Here is a 23452-nt window from a genome sequence, read left to right as displayed (position 1 = left end):
CTTGAATAGCTCCTCATTGACTGGAAGATAAAGCCCAAACTCCTCAGCCTGGTATCAATCCTTAACAACACGGTTCTATAAAGCCCCTGCTCACTTTCTCTAACTTAGCTCTCAATATCCCTACTCCATGTCTTTCCCCACACCTCCCTCCCCCAAACCCATACATTTTAGCCATGGGTCCTGGCCTCTGTGCCCTTTTGCTGTTCCTATTGATTCATGGGGCTCAACTCCCTCCTCACGGTCTCTATGAAGCCTCCCAGAGCGAAATCCCCCCTCCTCCTCATATTGACTTTACAACGCTTTTCTTGCACGGTTCACTCCCCTTACAGGATTAGGATTCACTGGTAGCGTTTGTAAAACCAACTCTCAAGGCACTGTTTAACTGGGACCCTCAAGCTCCGGCAACAGGCTGAAAAATCTTTCTTCACCATTACCCTTCACTAGGCTACAAGAGCAGGTACGAACTCAATCACGTTCTCCTAAAGATGCTTAGAGAGGGAGGTGGGGTGGGGATGGAAGCATACCGTGAACTGCTGCGGGCGACAAAGCAAATTCTAGTGTTACGTAGCCTGTTTGAACATGGTTTCCCACACGTTCGAACAAGACTTCGTTCCCCGTCCATATGATGGATGTCTGTAAACATAACCTTAAGTCTGTGCACATCTCTGCCCAAAGACTTCCTCTCTAAGAACTAAATATGGGGGTAGGAGAGCATTATCACCCCCTGTACACTGACTCGAAGAGTCATTTGAATTGAGGGCTGTCCTTCTTACCTCCTTATCCTATGAGTTAACGGATGGGGAAACCTTTGAAACTTGTAAAGCAATCTACAAGCCGCCTACCCAGGCTAGAATACCTATTTGCGGGAAAACGCGCCCACAGGACGCTGCCGGCCGTAGGGAAAGCGGGAGGAGCCCCGGCGAGCGCAGCCTGCAGCTCAGCGAGGGCCTGAGATCCACCCCAGGCCCTCCGCCCTTCGCGCGGGGCGGCGGTTGATGACCGTGGGCCGGCCGTTTTGATGAATACAGGAGGGCCGCAAGGGCCTGAGGGCTCAGACACCACGCGGAGCCAAAGCACTGCCTCAGCCGCAGTTGAAGAAACCGCTCTCGGGCTGGACGGAGGCGGAGCAGCAGCTCGGGCTGAGCCAACAGAAGAGCCTTAAAATGCCTGGAGCAGCCCTAGGACAGCCCCCAGCGCGAGGCACTCTGGGAGTCGTAGTCTACCTCCCGGACAGCAATCTTTCTCGCTTCGTTTCCCCGCCTTTTAACGTCGCTTTTATTCTTCCCCTCCCCTCCCAGCACGCCGGCTTCCGGGTCGCCGCACGTTTCACGTACGACTACACTCCCCAGAATTCTCTTCTTCGCGTCCCAGCGCGCCGCGGGCGCCGGCCGCCTTCTTTGGACTGCAGTTCCCAGAAGCCCTCTGGGGAAGTGCTTCCCTCTCTCATTTCCAGGACCACAATTCCCAGAGACTTCAGCTTCCTGGCGGTTCTCTTTTTACTCTCTCTCTTCTTGAGCTGGCCGGGCTTCGCCGACCAGCCGGCGCACAGCCACGACGTGATCCGTCGTGACCCGGCACAGGGTTTCCTCAGCGGCCTGTTTTCCTCCTCACTCAGTTATCCCTTTTGCAGGCTGTCGCGGCTGGCCTGAGCGGTGACCTGGCGGGCCGCGCCTGCGCTGTGCCCCGTTTCCTGCCTGGCTGGTGGCGGCGGCCATTTTGTTCATCCTCCTCCTCCTCCTGCTCCTCCTGGTTGGAGCGCAGTGTCCGGAGCGGGCTGGGGGGAGAGAGCCCGAGAGCGGGGTTCGGTGCGTTTTCCTCTGTCCCCAGCCGGTGCCCGTAGCCCCCCTCCCCTTCCTCCCCACCCCCTCCCCTCCCCGGCCCTGCCCTCCCCCTTGTCCCGGGATCGCTCCGTCGCACCCACCATGATGGAAGACGACGGGCAGCCCCGGACTCTGTGAGTACCCGAGACGAGGGGTGCCAGGCGCCGAGAGGCCCGGGCACCGCGGGACGCTGTGGGAGGGAGCAGGAGAGCGGGGCCGAAGGCGGGACTCTTGGCGGCTCCCTGGCCGCGGTGGCGCGGACGCGAAGTGCATTCCTCATCTGTCCCTTTTTCCTTAGAAAGGAAGCTCTCCCTTCCCCCAAACACAGTCACTTCCTGGGGTCCGGGGCTTATTTCGACCTTTTCCTCTCGCGCCCTTCTTTGCAACCTCCTCCTAAGCCGGGTTTCTGCACGCCAGAGCCTGTCAGGCCCGGGAGAGCTCCTGCTACTTCTCTGCTCCGGGGGCCCTGGGCCGGGCCGGGAGCTGCCGGTCCCCCACGGGGGCTGGGCCTGGTGGGGGTGGGACTGGGGGTGGGACCGCAGCCACATCCCCTGCGGGCCGCGAGGAATTAGCACTCACGCCCTCCAAGTCCCCAGTCGCTCCCTGCTCTTATCCCAAGTTGAGCTCTCCGAGGAAGACGGACATTCTAACACCACTCAAGCCCCTACTGTCTTTCTGCCCCACGTGCCCCCGCCCACGCTGTCAGAAACACTTTGCCTAGCGCCCGCTACTTTTAAAGTGCAAAAGGGATCCCTCTTGCCGCCGGAGCATCTTTCCCTTCTTGGATGAAGAAGTTTACTTTGAGCGCTACCTGCGCTAAACTGACAACCAGTTGTTACAGTGGTGTTACCCTCTCCTAATCTGTGGATCGAGACCTTCAGAGTTGGATAAAATGATGTTTTTATCAGCTATTCGATGTGTCTTTTGAGCGCTTTTTCTTCTATCTTGCTGTTGCTCTTTACTCTGAAGCCCAGTGTAATGAATGAATTTCGTCTTTGAATCGCTTATTCGAGTTTCCTTTCCTTCCTAATGAAGAGTGATGACTCAGCATTTGCATTCCTTTCCAAATAGTGTGGCAGTCCTTTCTTTTTTCCTGCATTTTTTAAAGTGTAATTTCTAATTAAATGTTTAAGTTGGGCACCTTGGGTCTTCCTAGCCTCTCGAAGCTCAGCACACCTGCCTCGAGTGCAAGGAGTCAGTCAGGTCGCTGCTTTGTTTTCTCTTGCCTCTGCCTGGTATTGATACGATCATAGTTCACTTGGCTCTGCTATCTGATGGGGAAATTACTTTTTGGGGAACAGATGAAGGTGAATGGGTACTTAGGCAGTTAGACTAGTTTCTCATCTCTAGTCCTACCAAAGAAAGTTTGCTCCGTAAAGAAGGTAGATGTCTATGTTCAACATTAATACAAGTTTGTTTTTTTGGCTGGTGGGGGGGGCTTACACTTTTTTATTCCTACTTCTCTAATGTCTCACTAAAGTATCTGCTATCCCTTTTGAGAATTTGAGGTCAACTTAAGTACATCAAATGCTTGAATGGGAAGTCTGCTTAGTAGGAAGTTTTGTATCAATATTTATGTTTTGTGCTGTCTTCCATTTCTGCTCTCTTTTCCCAGAAAAGAGAGGATTGGGACAAACTTGAAATTTGTCCTCTAACATCTGTTGAAGCCAAGACTTGGTATTTAGTTAGCAATGTGTTCTTCGATGGAAGCATCTGGGAAAGCTGGATTTAGGCCTAGCAAGCATGTATTTAACAACGATAAAAGTTACATAGTATTTAAAAATCTGAAATGTCATTGCATCATAATAGTTACTGAATAATTGGTAAATCCTCAAGGCATATTTCTCATTAACTGTATCTATCTGTTCCTTATGAAGAATTCCTGTTTTGTCATGCTAAACAAAATGCTATTGCAGTACCTTTAATTCATACAAGCACTTTGCGTCTGCCTTCTCATCTCCATCAGATCTTAGACTGTAGACTAATAAGCTAACTTCTTTGTCACTTACTTCCTACCTCTACCTTCTCCAGTCTCCTGTTCTTTCTCAGAAACACAATTAAGTTGTCTATGTTTACAGTTATCTAAAAATGTGACATGTATACATATAAGTAAAGAAACATCTTGAGCTTCGTTGTACCTGTATGTCAGTATATGTTTACTATTCTGTCTTCCTTTTTCCTTCTCCCACTCTTCTCCATGGGAAGGATTTTTTTTTTTTTTTTTTTAGACAAGGACTGCTACATCTTCCTAGGTCTTAACCCTGCAGCACTTAGTTCACTGCCTGGAACATAAGAGGTACTCAAATATTTTACAATGATTATACTTCCTTTCATTAAATTAATATTAAGTCCGTTTTTAAAAAAGTCCTGATTGATTTAAAATTATATAAGCAGACATGATGGTCATATGTGGTGTGGTCTGTTGATTTTTATATTTTTTGAAATTTGAAATGTAAAATTTTGAGATAAAAGCAAATGTTTCACATTTGGATTTTTGTCAGATTTTAATAAAAATGCATATTTTTTAAAGTGTTCATTTTACATATTTCTCAAAGGGTTCTTTTAGATACAGGTAACATGATAAAAACTTTGAAGGTGACTTTAGAGGTTGATACCTAGTAGGGTTTTTTGTTTATTTATGGAGATCCTTCTTTTATTTTACATCGTGATCTTTGGATTAGGCTTTCAAGTGGCTGGTATGTTTTAAAAGAATGTACTCTTAACAAAGCTTATCTTAAACTGTTTCCTTAATATGCCTGTGTGTTACTAGTGAGGTTTTTTTCCTGCAGACACACACAAGCTAAGACATATGGTTCTATCATCAGAAAACAATATGGTGTTTATAGCCTAGGTAGGTCTTTAAATATTCATTACCTACAGTATTACTAATTTATTTGATGGTATTTAAAGTGATATAGAATTGCTTTGATGTTGAGCCTAAAATTTGTCATATAGTTTCTTTGAAGGTCTGTTTTCTGATGTTCTTTGCTCCCATTTAACATTTTTTGTATTGGGGGGTAAATGTATTGGGTATCTTGGGATCTAAAAAAACAAATGAGATCATGCTGTATAACACTGGTGTTGGAAGTGAACTGCCTGACACCTACCTTGTGGGACCCACATTTCAGATTTGTGTTGTGTGTAGCTTTGAGTACAGTGATTTGATCCATGGTATATCTGAATCTGTTACACAACATTAAATTGTAATGGTGTTCTATTGTAGTTTTATTTTCTTCATCTACTCGATGCACCAAAATGAGTAGGAATTGTGGATCTGGAATTATACCATGTTAATGCAATGCCATCTTTAAGGCTGTTTTTTCCCCCAGATAGAGACTCAGTCAAAAGGAGGAAATAAGCCATTCATTTAGAGTATAATCTGAACATCTAAGGGCAATAGCAGTAAATACTGTTAAATCCCATTATAAAATTGGTTAGCTGTACCATACATTTGGCTATATTGTGGCTGTAATTAAACCTCTCATACAATTTAACCATATTTTGTGTTTCTTTAAAATGTATGTGTATGTGTGTTGATATTCCTTATATAGTTGGTCAGTTCACTTGTACCTCCTGCACCTTTCCTCCACCCTGCCTCCTTCCTAAAATGAAATATCGACAAATTGATCAGCACATTAGAGGCCCATTGAAGGATATTGTTGCAAAATCTCCTCTTATATAGGAATTTTCAAGAACAAAAGTAAAAATATTACTTAGCCATAGTGTCTTGTGTAAAAGTGCTGGTAATTTCAGCCTTCGTAGGGCTAATCTTCTCAGAGTGAGAGCACATTCAGTATTGAAAAGTGTGATTAGTCTTCTGAAAGGCATGATGTTCTTAACTTAAAATTCTGCCTGGTTGTACATAGGAAGTAGTTTGGCAATGTGAACTTTTGCCTGCTGTGAAACTGCCAAGTTCTAGTCTCAAATTTGATTTTAACCCTGACTTTAGGGATAAAGACATAATTTTCCATTTTTAATGCATTAGTTCCTACAGTTCCTGTTCTTAGAAGACAAAATAGACCTAAGGTTTGCTTTTTTTTCCCCCCTTCAGTTAAAAATCGTTTTGGAATTTCCTAAGTGTTTACTCTTTGGATTGATCTCACTACAATAATTTGAGCCATTTGTCTTTTTCTGTTATTTTGTATGTGTTCTTCAAGTAGAAATTTTATATTTAAACCCTTGGAACTTTAGAATATGTTGACGATTTTATAACCAAAGCAGAAAGAAAGTGAAGTGTAGATGATTTAGAAAGAAAAAGTAAATATTTCTATGTGCTACCAAGAGATGATGTTTTTACCAGGTCAAGAGTTGAATATTTTTGTTAGTATTTATTTTGGGACAGATAATTTTATGATAGCGTAAAGGTACTTAAGCTGTATAGTATTTTAAAAGCTGTAAAATGTTTCTGTATTAAGTGTTATGATGGATGAAGGCAAATGTAGGTGAATGAATTACAGAACTCTGAGTAAAGGAAAAGGCAGTCTCAGGTTTCTGTATAATTTAGGTGAAATTATATGGCAAATTATCTCCTTTTTATCCTGGCAAATTAAGATGTTCTACATGTTGTTATGGAAGGCCATTTTTATTTTTATTTTATTATTTATTTATTTTGCGGTACGCGGGCCTCTCACTGTTGTGGCCTCTCCTGTTGCGGAGCACAGGCTCCGGACGCGCAGGCTCAGCGGCCATGGATCACGGGCCCAGCCGCTCCGCGGCATGTGGGATCATCCCGGACCGGGGCACGAACCCGCGTCCCCTGCATCGGCAGGCGGACTCTCAACCACTGCGCCACCAGGGAAGGCCCTGGAAGGCCATTCTTATATTAGTTTTTGGAGTTTGCTACTTTACCAACTGAACTTTTAGTGGAGATATTTGAAAAGTAGGAAACCTTAAAACTAAACTTTTTCTCTAAGTATTTCATGACATTCTAAACTTGCGTTAACCTTTTGCTCTTTGTTATCAGTGCTTGAAATATAAATTAATATATCTAAATGTGCCTCTAGAAATTCTTCAGAATCTGTAGTTGATTAGAAATTGGTTGACTTGGAATAAAAATCCTGTGAAACAGTAACAGCTTTGTGACTGTTAGGTATGTAAGGTAGTTAATGCCCCTGCAGTTTTTTCCTGGAAAAATCATTAAACAGTCATACAGATTAAAATTATTTAAATCATTTACCGTTTGTTACATTCAAGTGATAATTTTAACTTTGTTGCTAGTTAGCTTTGATATGTGAAAATCAGTTTTATCCACTCCTATTCTCTTAGAAATGAGCTAACTATTAGCATTTTAGGTTAGTTGAGTGTTAACACTTCAGAGACCAAGGTCACTGTTCATTTTCTTTACAGATAGGTCTACTTTGTACAAAAAGAAATTCCATGGATACAGGTTCACAAACCCCTATGAGTTAAAAAAAAAAATAGGCAATTGTCTGGCTAGCTCAGAAGCCTATAACCTTTCACTACTGCTGGGAAAAGTATGTCACTGCACAGCCTACTGATGGGTCTGCTCTACTTTAAATATAACAAAAAGGTGGCATAGTGGACCTAAACCAGTTTGTCACTGGTTTAGTCTTCCATTTAAGTAACATTGGACTTGTGTTTCATTTTTAGAGCGTGTTAAAGTTATTGGCACCCATTGCAGTGAAATTCTTAGGTGAAAAGAAAATTGCTATTCATTCTTAATCAAATTTTTTTTTCTTTTTAACACTTAACCTTACCTTTCTTAGTCTTATTTTTCCCTTTCAGAGTATCCTGTCTTAAACTATGGCAACTGTAGATACAAGGCTTATATTGGTCTCAGTACATTGTTTCCAGATGTTAGGTATTATAGTTAGGAAAATAAAACTTATGTCCTTTTACTTTCCAGAAGAAAATATGTTAAATTTTATAAATGTTGTTGGTTTATGAGGATCATAACTGATGTGAGTTTTAGGAACTATATGCTGAGTGCGAGAAAGACTTAAAGTTTATTAAGCTAAATTAAGATAGATCCATGGTAAAGAAGATGTGGTACATATATATAATGGAATATTAGCCATAAAAAGAAATGAAATTGGGTCATTTGTAGAGATGTGGATGGACCTAGAGTCTGTCATACAGAGTGAAGAAAGTCAGAAAGAGAAAAACAAATACTGTATATTAACACATATATGTGGAATCTAGAAAAGCGGTACAGATGAAGCTATTTGCAGGGCAGGAATAGAAAGGTAGACATAGAGAACGGTTGTTTGGACAGGGTGGGGGGGGAGCGGAGGGTGGGATGAATTGGGAGATTCGGTTTGACATAAATACACTACCGTGTGTAAAATGGATAGCTAGTGGGAACCTGCTATATAGCACAGGGAGCTCAGCTCCGAGCTCTGTGAAGACCTAGATGGGTGGGATGGGGGAGAGGGAGGGGATATATGTATACATAGAGCTGATTCACTTCACTGTCCAGCAGAAACTAACACATTTTAAAGCAATTATACTCCAATAAAAAAGAAAAGAAAGAGAAAAAAGATCCATGATACAAGATGGTCATCTCTGGGTGGTGGTGTTCTTTTCTTTTAAACTTACGTGTATTTTAAGTTTCTTATACAAAATACATACATTCAATTTGTAATTTTTAAAAAAATCTTTAGATATGTTATAGTCAAAAGTATACCTGGGGGCTTCCCTGGTGGCGCAGTGGTTGAGAGTCCGCCTGCCGATGCAGGGGACACGGGTTCGTGCCCCGGTCTGGGGGGATCCCACATGCCGCGGAGCGGCTGGGCCCGTGAGTCATGGCCACTGAGCCTGCGCGTCTGGAGCCTGTGCTCCGCAACGGGGGACGCCACAACAGTGAGAGGCCCGCGTACCGCAGAGGAGAAAAGTATACCTGGATTTGTCTTAAATTTTCTCTGAATTTCTAGAGAAATCTTTATATTTGCTTTGTTATCTACATTAAGATGTATTTTGTTGATTCTGATGCATTTTTGAGTGTGAATTTTATTTTACCCTGCTCTCCTAAAACAAAACTATGAAGACCTACCATCGATAACAATCTTATTAGCAAAGTAGAAAGAACAAAATCCTTCAATCTTTGTGTTTTGCTATAACTTTAATTCTCTTCTTTGTTCATGTAATTGCTTTGGTTGGGGGTCTAAGGTAAACTCACCTTGTGTCTGCTATCCTTCTATGATCAGGTGTTTTAATGAATCAGTATTTGTGGTATTATGTGTGTGTTATACATTATTTTGAATTGTGTTTCATATCTAAAAATTATAGTTATCTTGAGACTGATTTAAATTTTTATTCTAACAAATAAGATGAGCAAATGATATATAGGTACAGAATAATATGCTTTGGGTGGGAAGCAACGTCATATTGTTTTGGTTTTTCTTTTTTTTTTTGGCCGTACACGGGCCTCTCCCGCTGTGGAGCACAGGCTCCGGACGCACAGGCTCAGCGGCCATGGCTCATGGGCCCAGCCGCTCCGCGGCATGTGGGATCTTCCCGGACCGGGGCACGAACCCGTGTCCCCTGCATCAGCAGGCGGACTCTCAACCACCGCGCCATCAGGGAAGCCCCTGATTTGTTTTTAATAGAGTCTTTTGAAGTGATATTTTAGTGACCTAAGAATAATTATTGCTTTCCTAAATGAGAGTTAATCTTACACTCAAAGGATCAGGCTTAATTGGAAAAATTTTACTGAAGACAGAGGAAGTTAAAATGAAATAAAAGATAATGAGTAGATGATAATGCTTTAGAGCTAGAGCTGAAGGGAAATAGCTGATTTTTTTCTTTCTTTCTGTACAGATACGTAGGTAACCTCTCCAGAGATGTGACAGAAGTTCTTATTCTTCAGTTATTCAGTCAGATTGGACCCTGTAAAAGCTGTAAAATGATAACAGAGGTAAGATCTTCCCAGTTCCCTGTGCTGACAATTAGCATAATGTTTAACATTTTGAGATACATGAGTTGATTAGTATCATTTTAAGTTTCAAGTTACTAGATGGATAGATTCATGTTGTGTTGACTTATTTGATTTGACTGACAAACTAGGTTTAGAATGGAGTTTATCTGAGAGGACAGAGTTTCTGTGCTGTTATTTTCAAAGGGTCCTTCATGATGTAGTTATCTTCAAGTGATTCTGCTTATGTAAAGTTGTTAGAGCTTATCTCAGAATGTTGAAAAACTAGGTTATATTTCCAATAAGAATGTTATATTTCATATATTTCCAATAAGAATTGGTGTGTGTAGAAGAACATTAGGTTATTATGAGCATAGTGCCACACAAGCATCTTCAGCAATTTTAGTAAATGCTGACTGAACAACTTTATGTAGATAGGAATTTAAATTGTTAGGATAATTTGTTTTCCTTTTTTTCAAAAAAATCTTACTTTTTATACTTTCCTGGTTAAGACTCTGGAGCAGTGCCCAATGACTCGGTTTTCAGTTTATTTATTAACACTTTGCTTTTTCAACTATTTAGTATGTACCAGATACCATGGTAAGTGCTAGGGATACAGTGGTGAATAAAACGGTTCCTAGCGCGATAGAATTTTCCAGTCTATGAGGGAGACAGAGGAAATAATAGGCATTAATGATATAGGATAATAAATAGTGTGGAAGTTGATAGTTTCAAGTGCTATAGGAGCTTGTAGGTCCGTACAGTCTTCAGTCAGGGGAGGATTCAGTGTCTAGGCTGAAACCGAAAAGGATAGTAATGGAAACTGGCTAGACAGGAATTTGAGAAAGAAGGGAATCCAGGTAGAGAGAAGAATGTTGATCAAGCCTGGTAGACAGAGAGCGGGAGTGCTTGTGAGATAGAAGGAAAGATAGAAACCATAATGTGGTTGGAGTTTCGAAAGGGATTAGTCTTAGGAGATGCCAGGAGATGAGGCAGGAGTGTTCAGCAGGGGCCAGAGCTGTGCTAAGGAGTTTGTGTTATATTCTGAGACGGAGGGGAACTATTAGAAATATGTAAAGCAAAGTGGCCTTTTGATCTTCATTCTTAACTAATAAGGATAATTATCACTCTTTTCTGGTATATTATCTCTTCTTTCCTTCCTGTCTTTGATTATTTATTCATTCTTTCTTTAATTAATCAAAAATTTACTTTGTACTAGGCACTGTTCAAAGCATTGGGGATATAATGCAGAGCTAGACCAGTGAGGTTCACAAGAGTTTACATGTTAGTGGGAGTATTGTAAATAATAAGTAAACAAGATAATTCTGGATAGGAGTAAGAGCTTTTAAGAGAATATAACAGTTCTGTGATGGTGATTGCAATGTTGGTGCTGTATAGGCTAGGTGGTGAAGGATGACGTCTTGCTGCAATTGGCATCTGTATTGTGAAAGTAATAATGTAGGTTCTTAAGGAGATGGGAACTGAAGTTGCATAATTGAATGTTGAGGCTTTTTGGTTATGATCTGTGATCTAGAAATCTGTAATCAGTGGGCAGTTGACTCAACCAAATTCTAAAAGATCAAATGAGTCTTTTTTAGACTATGGATGTTTGGTATGGGACCAACATGATAATGACTACTATCAGAAATCACCTCTTTGAGCTGAGATAGGAATAACAAGATGGTGCCATCTACATTAAGAGCTGGAGGCAGAGGGAACAGCCCATACAAAGGCCTTGTGTTGGTAATGAGCTTGGTGCATTTGTGGAACCAAAGACCAGGGTGGCTGGAACCTGGTGAATGGTGGGAAATGAGTGTAATAGAGTAGGCAGGCAGGGTTTGGAATCACATAGGGCAGTATGAGCCATGACACAGTGTTTGGATTTTACTCTGCAGTGGGGATTTTAAGTAGGGCGATGAAGTATTCTTTTTTATTAATTTATTTGTTTGTTTGTTTTTGGCTGCATTGGGTCTTCATTGCTGCATGCAGGCTTTCTCTAGTTGCGGCGAGTGGGGGCTACTCTTCTTCGCGGTGTGTGGGCTTCTCATTGCGGTGGCTTCTCTTGTTTCGGGGCACGGGCTCTAGGCGCGCGGGCTTCAGTAGTTGTGGCTCGCGGGCTCTGGAGCGCAGGATCAGTAGTTGTAGCGCACGGACTTAGTTGCTGTGCGGCATGTGGAGTCTTCCTGGAGCAGGGCTCGAACCCATGTCCCTTGCATTGGCAGGCGGGTTCTTAACCACTTCGCCACCAGGGAAGTCCTCCTGATGAAGTATTCTTATTTGCTTTTTTTTTTTTTGGCAGTACGTGGGCCTCTCACTGTTGTGGCCTCTCCCGTTGTGGAGCGCAGGCTCAGCGGCCATGGCTTACGGGCCCAGCCGCTCCGCGGCATGTGGGATCCTCCCGGACCAGGGCACCAACCCATGTCCCCTGCATCGGCAGGCGGACTCTCAACCACTGCGCCACCAGGGGAGCCCCTTATTTGCATTTTTAATGTTACTTTATTTGGAAAATGATTTTTTTTTTTTTGGTGGTACGCGGGCCTCTCACTGCTGTGGCCTCTCCCATTGCGGAGCACGGGCTCCAGACGCACAGGCTCAGCGGCCATGGCTCACGGGCCCATCCGCTCCGTGGCATGTGGGATTTTCCCGGACCGGGGCACGAACCCACGTCCCCTGCATTGGCAGGCGGACTCTCAATCACTGTGCCACCAGGGAAGCCCGGAAAATGATTATTATATGGAGAATGGATTGTAGGGGGCAAGAGTGGAAGGAGAGGGAAACCAGCTGTGTTTATTTCTAGGTAGGAGATGATGTTCTTTAGAGTCATAGCCATAGAAATAGAGGTAGATAAGTTTGGGATACATTTTGGAGGTAGAATCAGTAGGACTGGATTGGCCGTGGGACATAAAGGAAGACATCAAGAAAGACCCCTTAGATTCTTGTTTGCAGCTGTGTGTATGTTAATGCTATTTGCTAAAATGGGCATGGCATGACTGAGGGAGACACAGGATTGATTGGGGGTGGGGAGTGGTGGGAATCGAGCTCTGTTTTGGCAATGTTAATTTTAAGATGTGCATTAGACATATAAATGGACGTCATATGTAGGCAGTTGGATAAACTGTTTTGGAACTCTAGAGAAACCAGTGTTGATGATACTAGCTTGCAGTGATAATTTGAAGCCATGGGACTGGATAAGATCTAGCTCCTAGATCTAGAGAGAGCGCTGAGAGAGAAGAGAGTAGAGGGGGCCTAGGTTCGAGCCCTGGAGCATCTCAACACTTAAGTGACATTTATAGTTTGAGTTAAGGAGGAAGAAATACTTTCTGAAAGATCCTCCAGTGAAGAAACAGGAAAACCAAGAGAGTATGGTGGAATCTACAGGAGAATATTTAGAAGAGGAGGAGAGTTGTCAACAGTTTTGAATTCTGCTTGAAAGTCAAGGTGAGGACAGAAAAGGGATCACAGAGATGGCAGGGAGGTCATTGGTGAGCTCAACATGAAGTTTCCTTTCCATGGTTGGGTTGGAAACTGACTGGAGTGGGTTTAGGAAAGAATGAAATGTGAGAAAGTGGAGAGTCGCTAGAAAATTTTTGAGAAACATTTGATACATATATTTTTTAAAACCTGTGTGCACAGTCAGCCATATGAAGGGGTAGAGGAGTTTGAAGTGAACTTTCATAATTTATCTGTATTCTACAACTCCTATATTTGAACTTGTAAATAGTTGTAAAATTTCATATTTCTTTGTCTTGACATTTATGTCATCCAACAAAAATTGGTGACAACACCATGGTAAGGACACAGTTGATTTCAGAGTGTCACTTGGTGGTGGTGTAAATGGGAAACTTTCAAAGGGCATGAACTCATGAACTCTAGTACAGACTATTCGTTTCCTTTCATAAATTTCATTTTAGGGTATGAGAAATCCCTTTCCTCCCCTTAGTTTTACGATGTTTTACTTTAGATACTGTTTATCGTAGATTCTAGCTTTCCCTGTATACTATAATAAATGTATATCATCAATTCTAAGGCAAATGTTAAAAAATTTTAACATCTCTGACAGTGACCAAAAATGGTGTCTTAAATGAGATGAAATGCAGTGTGATGTGAATATATGTGTGTGTGTGTGTGTGTGTGTGTGTACATGTATGTACATACATTGAATGGGATCTGGCCTACTACTAGTTAGATAAATTTGAAGTCAGTATGCACGAGTAGACTAGTTTACTAAAGCCCGTTGTTATCATAGTTCTACCATTGGACTCCTGTATGTTTTGCTGTGGTTAACAGTGTTTTCCTTAGAGACCATCAGGGCAGAAGAGGTAGGAGTACAAGGAAAAGTTGACTAGCACAGTGTTAGCTTCATATTTACCTTTAAACCTTTTCTTCAGTGAGTGTTACTGGTAAACGTTAACTCTTCTACAAAAGGAATGTTTGGAGTCTTTTCCCTATTTCCTTTCTCTGCCTCCTGAGAACAGCATTCACGTGGCTACAACAATAGGATTTTTGTATGAGAGCCCGTAGTAGTTTTCTTGTCAGTATTAATGATGACGCTTTTTTCCCCCTCAAGGAAATGCCTTCTGGTTGCTTCACCACTATTGTTTTAGACGTCTTATTTTGGATTTTTCTGCTAAAACTTCCCTGGAATGAAAAACAGTGGTTGTTGAAAAGAGCTTTATTTTATCTGGTATTTTTAATCCCTTGTAAGTGCAACTGGAATTCCACATTTTAAACATTATTTTTAGATATTTTACATTGAATAGTGATATTTTTAACCTTATGTAAAAAATATATTTGTACAACTGTATAGCTGTTCAATATAGGTTGCAGTCTTATAAAATTCATTTCCATTTTGGTTCATAGGTGTTACAGTTGTTATATCTTAGGTACTTTCTCATCTTATATTGGTGTTTTATATTCATTGGTGTCATATTAGGTACTCACTTTTTTTTTAAATTTTTATTGGAGTATTGTTGATTTACAATGTTGTGTTAGTTTCAGGTGTACAGGAAGGTGAATCAGTTATACATATACTTATATCCACTCTTTAGGTATTCACTCTCTTATATTGGTGTTTTGTGATATAAAATTTTAGCTTTGTTGTGGAATATTTTATTCAGACACATTTTCAGAAAATCTTTTCTTAATCACTAGTATATTTTTCTGGTCTTTGGAAGACCAAATTCAAAGTGTATAGAATCTCCAGAGCTTCAGAAGATTTTGAAAGGTAGGGATTTCATTTCAACAGCTGGTTATAAATCTGAAATTTTTCTTTTTTCATTCTTATTCCTTCCTTGTACAGAAAAGAAATACATAATCTCGTCTTATTATATGTATCAATAGTACTAATCCTAGTTTCGATCAGGAGTAAAGTTTGTAAAGTTGGTTCATTTCTGTATTTTTTTTATAGTCATGGGATACAGTTTATGAAGGATTATGATGCATAAATAGAATTCATCCCTTTGAAAATAATGTTGGGAGAGAAGAGCAGTGGTAAGGAGTGGTCCTTATCTCTCAAATCTGAACTTGAGGTTTTGTTTGGTCTAATATAAACTTCTGTTTTATATTTAACATACTTCACCAGAACTCTGTACTTTGATTTAATGCTGGTAGTCATGATTCTGTACTGCTTTGTAGTTCTGTTTGAGTACAACAGTATTCTGAGGTGCAAAGTCAGGTATAGGTGTAAATCTTATTTTTAAAGTGTTAGGCTTTCATAAGCTTATGCAATCTCACCTCGTACATGCCTAGCTATCAGTAATGTTTTTTCCTGGATTTTCTTCTCAGCAACCCGATAGCAGAAGGGTCAACTCTTCTGTTGGATTTTCTGTTTTGCAGCATACAAGCAATGACCCATATTGCTTTGTGGAATTTTATGAACACAGAGATGCAGCTGCTGCATTAGCTGCTATGAATGGGAGAAAAATTTTGGGAAAGGTAAGATAATAAATGATGGCATCTTATGAGTATATATATTTGCATGTCAAATTAGTTTGTATTCTTTCTTAGCAAGTTTTTAACAAATATTCAGCTCTGCCAAGTGATGGTTTTGCTTTATTCAGCCTAGTGCTTTTACCAAAATAATCCTGCTTGATAAAATGATTTAATAAGTGGTAAGTGTTGTGATTCATAATGACATGCCTAATAATTTTATTAAATATAATCTTTATTTTTAGGAGGTCAAAGTAAACTGGGCAACAACACCAAGTAGCCAGAAAAAAGATACTTCCAGTAAGTACTCCTGCTGCATTTTACTGTGGAAGAGTTCTGAAATTATCCTTGGCAGCATTACCACCTCAAATAGGTTTTTTTCTTCCTTTAGTGTTGCCTAAAAAAGGTTTAGTACCTGACTTCTTAAGTATTTGATTACCAAATGCTTTGATTTCAGATCATTTCCACGTGTTTGTTGGGGATTTGAGTCCAGAAATTACAACAGAAGATATCAAATCAGCATTTGCCCCCTTTGGTAAAATATCGTAAGTATCATAATCAATACTATATTCAGTAGTGATAGGCAAAATTGTACATGATTAACTTGTATCAGAATTAAGATTTTCTTTCCCTAGTTAGTGTGATTTTTGTTTGTTTTGTTTTTTTGATTAGTAGATGTTGTTGAAAATGTTAATGTCATTTCAGTGTTTTGGGGTCTTGTTTTCATCTAATCCTGTGTATAACATGTTAAAAATTAAGTGATTCTGTTTGTTATCTTTAAAGCAGATGTTTGGGTGGTAAAACTTATTATAAAGTCCAGCTTTTTGTCAAGTGTTTTCAAACTTTGGTGGTTAAAGATATGGGTTAACCAAAAATAAATGATTCATACTGTGTATTAAACTTTATAGGAGGAATTTATAAATGGGGAAAGTAGGTAAATCCTTGGATATATTGTGAAATTGGAAATGTACATGTTTAATTATAATGATAAATGTGTTTTGATATTTTAGCTGAAAAGTAGCATTATTATAGTAGTAAAATGTTTCAATGTCTGAGCCATAAATGTGGGATTAATTAGTAGATATTTTTGTTAGTGGTATTTGATTCTGCTAGGGTAGGGCCCAATTGTGGTTTGATTTTCTTTTTTTTTTTAAACAAAGTTGGTGCTCAGATTTTGCTGTATGTTACTTGATCAAATATATTGGAAAATTTAAAGTGTTAAAAGTTCTATAAAATGTTTATCACAATTTATCTATCTGCTTAAAATCACTTTATTTTATGTATTTATTTCCTATAGATTGAAGTTAAACGTTTTAGTACTACTTTACAAAAATACGTTTCACCTAAGAACAACAGTATTTCTCTCTGCAATTTGTTGTTCTATAGATTTAATTTATTTGATAGATTTAATTCTTAATTTTCTATTTTGATATTTACTTTGCTTTTTAATCTAGATGTGGTAAGTAGTACTGTTTTAAAAATCAGTATAAAAAATAATACAGGTTGCTGTTTTTCAATCTATATTTATACCTGAGACCTGCAGTTTTTCTAAAGTCCAAGTCACAATTAAAAGTAATAGCATTCTGGTTATTTTGCAGAATTGCTCATAAGAATGGACAGGATCTTGAAGGCTAACTGCAAGGAACTGTGCACACTGGAACTCAGTTGTAGATTTTTTTCTCATTTCTATTTATTCTTATTATACATTATTTATATATACATATTTTAGTATTTACATTTTAACATTCTATATTCAGTGGAGTTCTATATTTCCAATCATTTTAACTTACTCACTAAAATTTCTGTGTAAATTTGTTGTTTTCGTACTGGTGTGCTTAGCATTGTTGTTAGTTTTTTATTCTCCTTTCTTAAATTTCTGAAAATGTCAATTTTTCAAAATTTACAGCTGCCCAAACTCCAAAATGATGGTAGAGAATTGACCAAGAAAAATAAAGAAATCTGTTAACAGGCCATGTATGCCTTTTTAATTCCTATTTTTTCCTCTTTTTCAATTTTTTAATATTTCATATATTTTGTATCACTAGGCAGAAGACATTTAACTATTTAGAGATTGCATGGTAAAGTAGTTAGCATTGTTACAGTAATTTATAGAACCAGTAAACCTTAGAGGACACTAGCGAATAGAATATTAGAAAAGGAAACTATTGTTCCTATTAATCTTCAAATTTGAGCATTTAGTTTAGAAAGCACAGGCTGTTTGATTAGGTTGCATGTTTATTACATGTTTTTGTCCTACTGCTTTTTTCTAACAGGTAAAGAAGCGTTAGGGAGAGTTCAGGAATGGCTGTAGTTAATTAGGGCTAACTGGAATTTTATTTTAAAAAATGCTCACAATACAGTGTGTGTGGTTCCTTTTAGTTTTTATTTTGAGGATGACTTTTACTTCCCTCATTTAGCTGTGCTTCTTTTCACAGGGATGCCCGAGTAGTTAAAGACATGGCAACTGGAAAATCCAAAGGCTATGGCTTTGTATCTTTTTATAATAAACTGGTATGTTCTTTCAACTCAATTTGAATTTAATGCAAAATTTAGTTATTAATGAATATTTTTGGATGTTGACTACAAACAACTATTGTGTAATTTTGTTTTAATAATAAGGTGTAGTTCATTCTTTTTTTTTCATAAGCTTGGAAATAACTGGGAAAAATAGGCTGATTATAATGAAGTATGTTGAAGCTTGCATTTGTGACTTGGTAAGGGTAAGATGTGTTAGAAGTAAAACTCACAACTAGGACAAATGAGCTAATCTCAGAATTTGAAGGGAAGTTACATTATATTTGTCTTGGGACTTCCCTGGTGGCACAGTGGTTAAGACTCTGCATTCCCAACACAGGGGGCTTGGGTTCAATCCCTGGTCAGGGAACTAGATTCCACATGCATGCTGCAACTCAGGATTCGCATGCCGCAACTAAGGAGCTCACCTGCTGCAACTAAGACCCGGCATAACCAAATAAATAATAAAATAAATAAATGTTTTTAAAAATTATATTTGTCTTAACCATGAAAATCTCAATTTTAACTTTCTTAAAATGCTTTTATTTATTTATGTATGTATGTATGGCTGCGTTGGGTCTTAGTTGCGGCGTGCAGGATCTTTTGTTGCAGCATGCAGGCTTCTCTAGTTGTGGCCTTCTCTCTAGTTGTGGCGCATGGGCTTCTCTCCAGTTGTAGTGCACCACGTGGGCTCTGTACCTGGGGCACGCGGGCTCTCTAGTTGTGGTGCATGGGCTTAGTTGCCCCGCAGCATGTGGGATCTTAGTTCCCCGACCAGGGATTGAACCCACATCCCCTGCGTTGGAAGGCGGATTCTTAATCACTGGACCACCAGGGAAGTCCCTTAACTTAATTATTATCCATATTTTTGTAGCTGGGACGTTAATGACTACAGCAAATTATATAAATGAAATTTTAAGCAATTCGTCTTGATTTTTGCATGTATTTAAGAACGAGGTACCAAATATCTAAGCATTTGCATTAACTGTAACATCAGATAATAAAATGGGCTTTGGTATTAATGTTTTGGAACAGTTTCAACAACTTAAATTATTTACATTTTATTGAAGCAGTAAGATAAAGGGCAGGAGTTGTATCCTTTTTTTGCTTAGATTCATTGCAAATTCACATTACTTCCTAAATTCATTTTTTGGGAATTGCCTGGCAGTCCAGTGGTTACAACTCCTCACTTCCACTGTAGGGGGCATGAGTTCCATACCTTACTCAGTTTATTGTAGAACTCAATTTTACAGCATTCTAAATCATAATGCAGAAGTCTTCCGTCTTAAGTTTTAAATCTTGTGTCATAGTCCATTGTTATTAGAATGTAGATTGGGGGGGTTAGGTGGTATTTAGACCATAGTATCAAAGAGTTTTTAGATACTTCAGTAAAAGTCATATTACAAATCAACCATAAAATTAAGATATTTGAAAACAATTTTGTCCTTTTTTTTGGTGATCAGTGGGATTGTAATTTTCTCCTTTTATGTTTGAATTATAATTTCCCTTGATGATTAAATGCTATCCTGGGTTTTTTTTTGTAAAATACTTTAATTTATTTATTTGGCTGCACTGGGTCTTAGTTGCTGCACACGGGATCTTCGATCTTCGTTGCAGCATGCAGGATCTTTAGTTGTAGCGTGCGAACTCTTAGTTGCGGCATGTGGGATCTAGTTCCCTGACCCGAGATTGAACCTGGGCCCCCTGCATTGGGAGCGTGGAGTTTTAGGTACTGGACCACCAGGGAAGTCCCTATCCTGGTATTTTAAAATCTATAAATAAATATTGCTTTAATGAGTCACTTACTGATAAGATTTATTGGATCCAGAAGTGCCAGTGTTTTATTTCATCTTAATGAGTCTTATGAACCACTATTTTCTGTGTTTGTAATTGCTGTTTTTTTTCTTTTTCTCCGTAGGATGCAGAAAATGCAATTGTGCATATGGGAGGTCAGTGGTTGGGTGGTCGTCAAATCAGAACCAATTGGGCCACACGTAAACCACCTGCACCTAAAAGTACACAAGAAAGTAAGATATGTCTCCTTTATATGTTTTTATGGATACTTCACAAAAGCATGTATTAGTTTAGTCTTAATTTCTTAACATTGAAATTTTATTAGCATTTCAAGACTCATTTTATCTTCAGTATAATTGTGGGAAAATAACTGGGCTTTGATGCAAGTATATTTGGAGCTGTGAACCAGGTGATTTTATAGGTCAGATCATAGTGTCAAGGAGAAAAAATTCTATTTCTCCCCACAATGAGGCATACCTTAATAGTATATGGTAATCAGTTTTATAATGCTGTATAACCATCAACTTTTTTTTTTTTTTGGCTGCGTTGGGTCTTCGTTGCTGCGCGCGGGCTTTCTCTAGTCGCGGCGAGTGGGGGCTACTCTTCGTTGTGGTGCGCGGGCTTCTCACTGCGGTGGCTTCTCTTGTTGCAGAGCACGGGCTCTAGGCGTGTGGGCTTCAGTAGTTTGGCACGCGGGCTCAGTAGTTGTGGCTCCTGGGCTCTATAGATCGCAGGCTCAGTAGTTGTGGCTCATGGGCTTAGTTGCTCCGCGGCATGTGGGATCTTCCCAGACCAGGGCTCGAACCCGTGTCCCCTGCATTGGCAGGCAGATTCTTAACCGCTGCGTCACCAGGGAAGCCCCATCAACATTTTTGTTTTCTTTCTGCATATAGATAACACTAAGCAGTTGAGATTTGAAGATGTAGTAAACCAGTCAAGCCCAAAAAATTGTACTGTGTACTGTGGAGGAATTGCTTCTGGGTTAACAGGTACAGTGTCTGGTTTTTCTAATCCCCTTCTCTGGAGCTTCATCATTATTAGCAATTTCATGATAACATGAACCTTAAATATTCTATTTGTATGTTTGTTTTTTAGATCAGCTTATGAGACAGACATTCTCACCATTTGGACAAATTATGGAAATCAGAGTTTTTCCAGAGAAGGGCTATTCATTTGTCAGGTAAAATCCTACCTTACGTTTGATCCATTCCTTTGAGTTATATTATTTGATCCCCTCAGGTATCAGAGTTTGTTATTTTAGTACTTCTTTGCAATGTAGAACTTTAAACTCCTACATGATGTACTTTAGGAAAATACCAAGTTGATACTTATAAATTAAGGAGTTTCTGTATTACTTACTAAGTACTTAAAAAAATAAAAAACAAAAAACTTCATTCTCATCTTCTCTTAGATTTTCTACCCATGAAAGTGCGGCCCATGCCATTGTTTCGGTGAATGGTACTACAATTGAAGGACATGTTGTTAAATGCTATTGGGGTAAAGAATCTCCTGATATGACTAAAAACTTCCAACAGGTAATCCAATTTTTCATAGCACTTTTAAAGGTCTCCTTCTTACATATCTACATAAAAGCTTTAGAAATTGTAAAAGAAAGCAAACAAAAAAGTAAAGCATATAGCTGCTTTCAGTTGATTTTATTAATGCTATTTCAAAAGTGATTATTTTGCGGTATTAACTGAATCTTAATACTTTCTTTTCACAGGTGTCACCACCCCAATAAACTTAGACAATGATAAATAACAGAGTCCTATTCACATAAGGGTGCTTAGTTTTTCTCTTCCTTGTCTCCCACTTTCTTCAAATACTGTGTTTCTTACTTGTTCCCTAAAACAGTAATTTGCTTTTTCCTAGGTTGACTATAGTCAGTGGGGCCAGTGGAGCCAAGTTTATGGAAACCCACAACAGTATGGACAGTATATGGCAAATGGGTGGCAAGTACCACCTTATGGAGTATATGGGCAACCATGGAATCAACAAGGATTTGGAGTAGAGTAAGTTGTTTTGAGTTTTTCCAGTATAGAAACACATAGTTCTGACAAAAGGAATTAAAAAGTGTGTTTTCCTAGGGAGAATCTATTTAAGCTAAATACATTGAACTATGTGGCATTAACTATGTGGCATTTATAAGCATTGTAGAAACCTTACGAAAAATGAATTGTAATGCTAAAAATTTGCTTTTTATTATCTAGGTGGAAAGGGAGTTTGGGGTAACATGTGATGTGTCCTCCTATCTCTATGAGCAGTTGGTAGAATTTGATTTACATTTCTAATACACTGTTTTATCTACTTGTTTATTTTTTCATGGAAAAGATCTTTGTCTGGATATGTTCAGCAATTTAATGATTTATGCCTGTTGGCTTGTGTGAGAAGTCTCTGAAATTTATCTAATATAAAGTAGCTCGCTTTTTTTCCTTTATTGATAGATTGCATTGGCCCCTTGTGCTTTTTCTAGCCAGCCCAAACCTTTGTTTTCACCAGTTCTTCCTCCTGTTTACAAAGTAAACTTGTGTTTTTAAAATTGTTTATAAATTGATATACCATGTGTGCAAATATATGGTGGGTAGATGATGAGTTTAATCATTTGTCATTTTTAAAAAATCAGTTTTGAGATACTTTTCAGAGAAGTCATATGTTATCTTAGCAAAAATTTAAGACTAATATTGGAATATATATTTTTCATATATGGATATATATGATTTATTTCTTTGCTCTCTGTTTTAAGTATGTTGATTTCTTGTTTATGATTAGACTCTGCTTGACTTTTGTATAACTGTATAGATAATTTTTTCTTTGCATTTGCTGAAGATTTTTTTTTTTTTCCTTCCAAGTCAATCACCTTCAGCTGCTTGGATGGGTGGATTTGGTGCTCAGCCTCCCCAAGGACAAGCCCCTCCCCCTGTAATACCTCCTCCCAACCAGGCTGGATATGGCATGGCCAGTTACCAAACACAGTGAGCTGGGACTCTAAACAAAATGTAATTCATGATAGCTTCAATTTCCTTGTGACACTCTGAAGACATGAAAGTAGACATCGGAAAATGAAAATATTTATTTTAAAAATTGAAATGTTTGGAACCTTTAGCACAGCTTTGCTTTGGTGAAGGACACATGTCTTCTAGTTCTGCCTTTTTAAGTTTTTGTTCATGATGGATATGAACATGATTTTTCTTTGTGTACAAAAACTACAATAAAGTCAATTAAGACAATTCTGACTACAAATTTTGATATAATAGGAGAAATGGGTAATACATTTTGATTCTTAGATACTCCATTTTTATCTTGCTGTTCAGTATTTTAACTCACTGTGTTTTTAAAAGAGCAAAAAAGGGAGGATCATGGAAAACTGGGAATCACAAATAAGTTCATCTTGAACCTTCATACTCCCCTCCCCTCCCCCAAGGTGGACCACATTTGAAGTCAGCAGAAAAAAAGTGTGATATTGAGAAGAAATGCATGATTTTGGAGTCGCTTTGGAGGAAATACTTTCTCTGTGCCTAAAGAA

General features: G+C 39.1%; 1 protein-coding gene across 14 annotated transcripts in view; it reads left to right on the top strand.

Annotated features, from left to right (window-relative positions):
• The window catches only part of TIAL1 (TIA1 cytotoxic granule associated RNA binding protein like 1), a 29334-nt gene extending 6178 nt beyond the window's left edge, over positions 1-23156 (top strand). Inside the window, exons 1-14 of one of the 14 annotated variants that reach the window (XM_033420909.2) lie at positions 1850-1954; positions 4049-4116; positions 4610-4671; positions 9600-9696; positions 15478-15627; positions 15867-15921; positions 16079-16166; positions 18057-18132; positions 20054-20162; positions 20823-20918; positions 21025-21109; positions 21341-21464; positions 21802-21941; positions 22779-23156. In XM_033420909.2, coding sequence (XP_033276800.1) covers positions 9685-9696; positions 15478-15627; positions 15867-15921; positions 16079-16166; positions 18057-18132; positions 20054-20162; positions 20823-20918; positions 21025-21109; positions 21341-21464; positions 21802-21941; positions 22779-22905 — 1062 coding nt within the window. In that variant the 5' untranslated portion in view covers positions 1850-1954; positions 4049-4116; positions 4610-4671; positions 9600-9684 and the 3' untranslated portion in view covers positions 22906-23156. Of the gene's footprint in view, positions 1-1406; positions 1955-4048; positions 4117-4609; positions 4672-9599; positions 9697-15100; positions 15184-15477; positions 15628-15866; positions 15922-16078; positions 16167-17527; positions 17596-17615; positions 18133-20053; positions 20163-20822; positions 20919-21024; positions 21114-21340; positions 21465-21801; positions 21942-22778 lie in introns of those variants that run through there. The other 13 variants (XM_033420913.2, XM_033420911.2, XM_033420916.2 and 10 more) reach the window with 13 other exon arrangements.
• The last annotated feature ends 296 nt before the right edge of the window (positions 23157-23452 follow it).

This window comes from Orcinus orca, chromosome 14 (assembly GCF_937001465.1).
Source record: "Orcinus orca chromosome 14, mOrcOrc1.1, whole genome shotgun sequence".
Classification (NCBI taxonomy): Eukaryota; Metazoa; Chordata; class Mammalia; order Artiodactyla; family Delphinidae; genus Orcinus; species Orcinus orca.
This window is presented reverse-complemented; position numbering and strand designations above follow the sequence as displayed.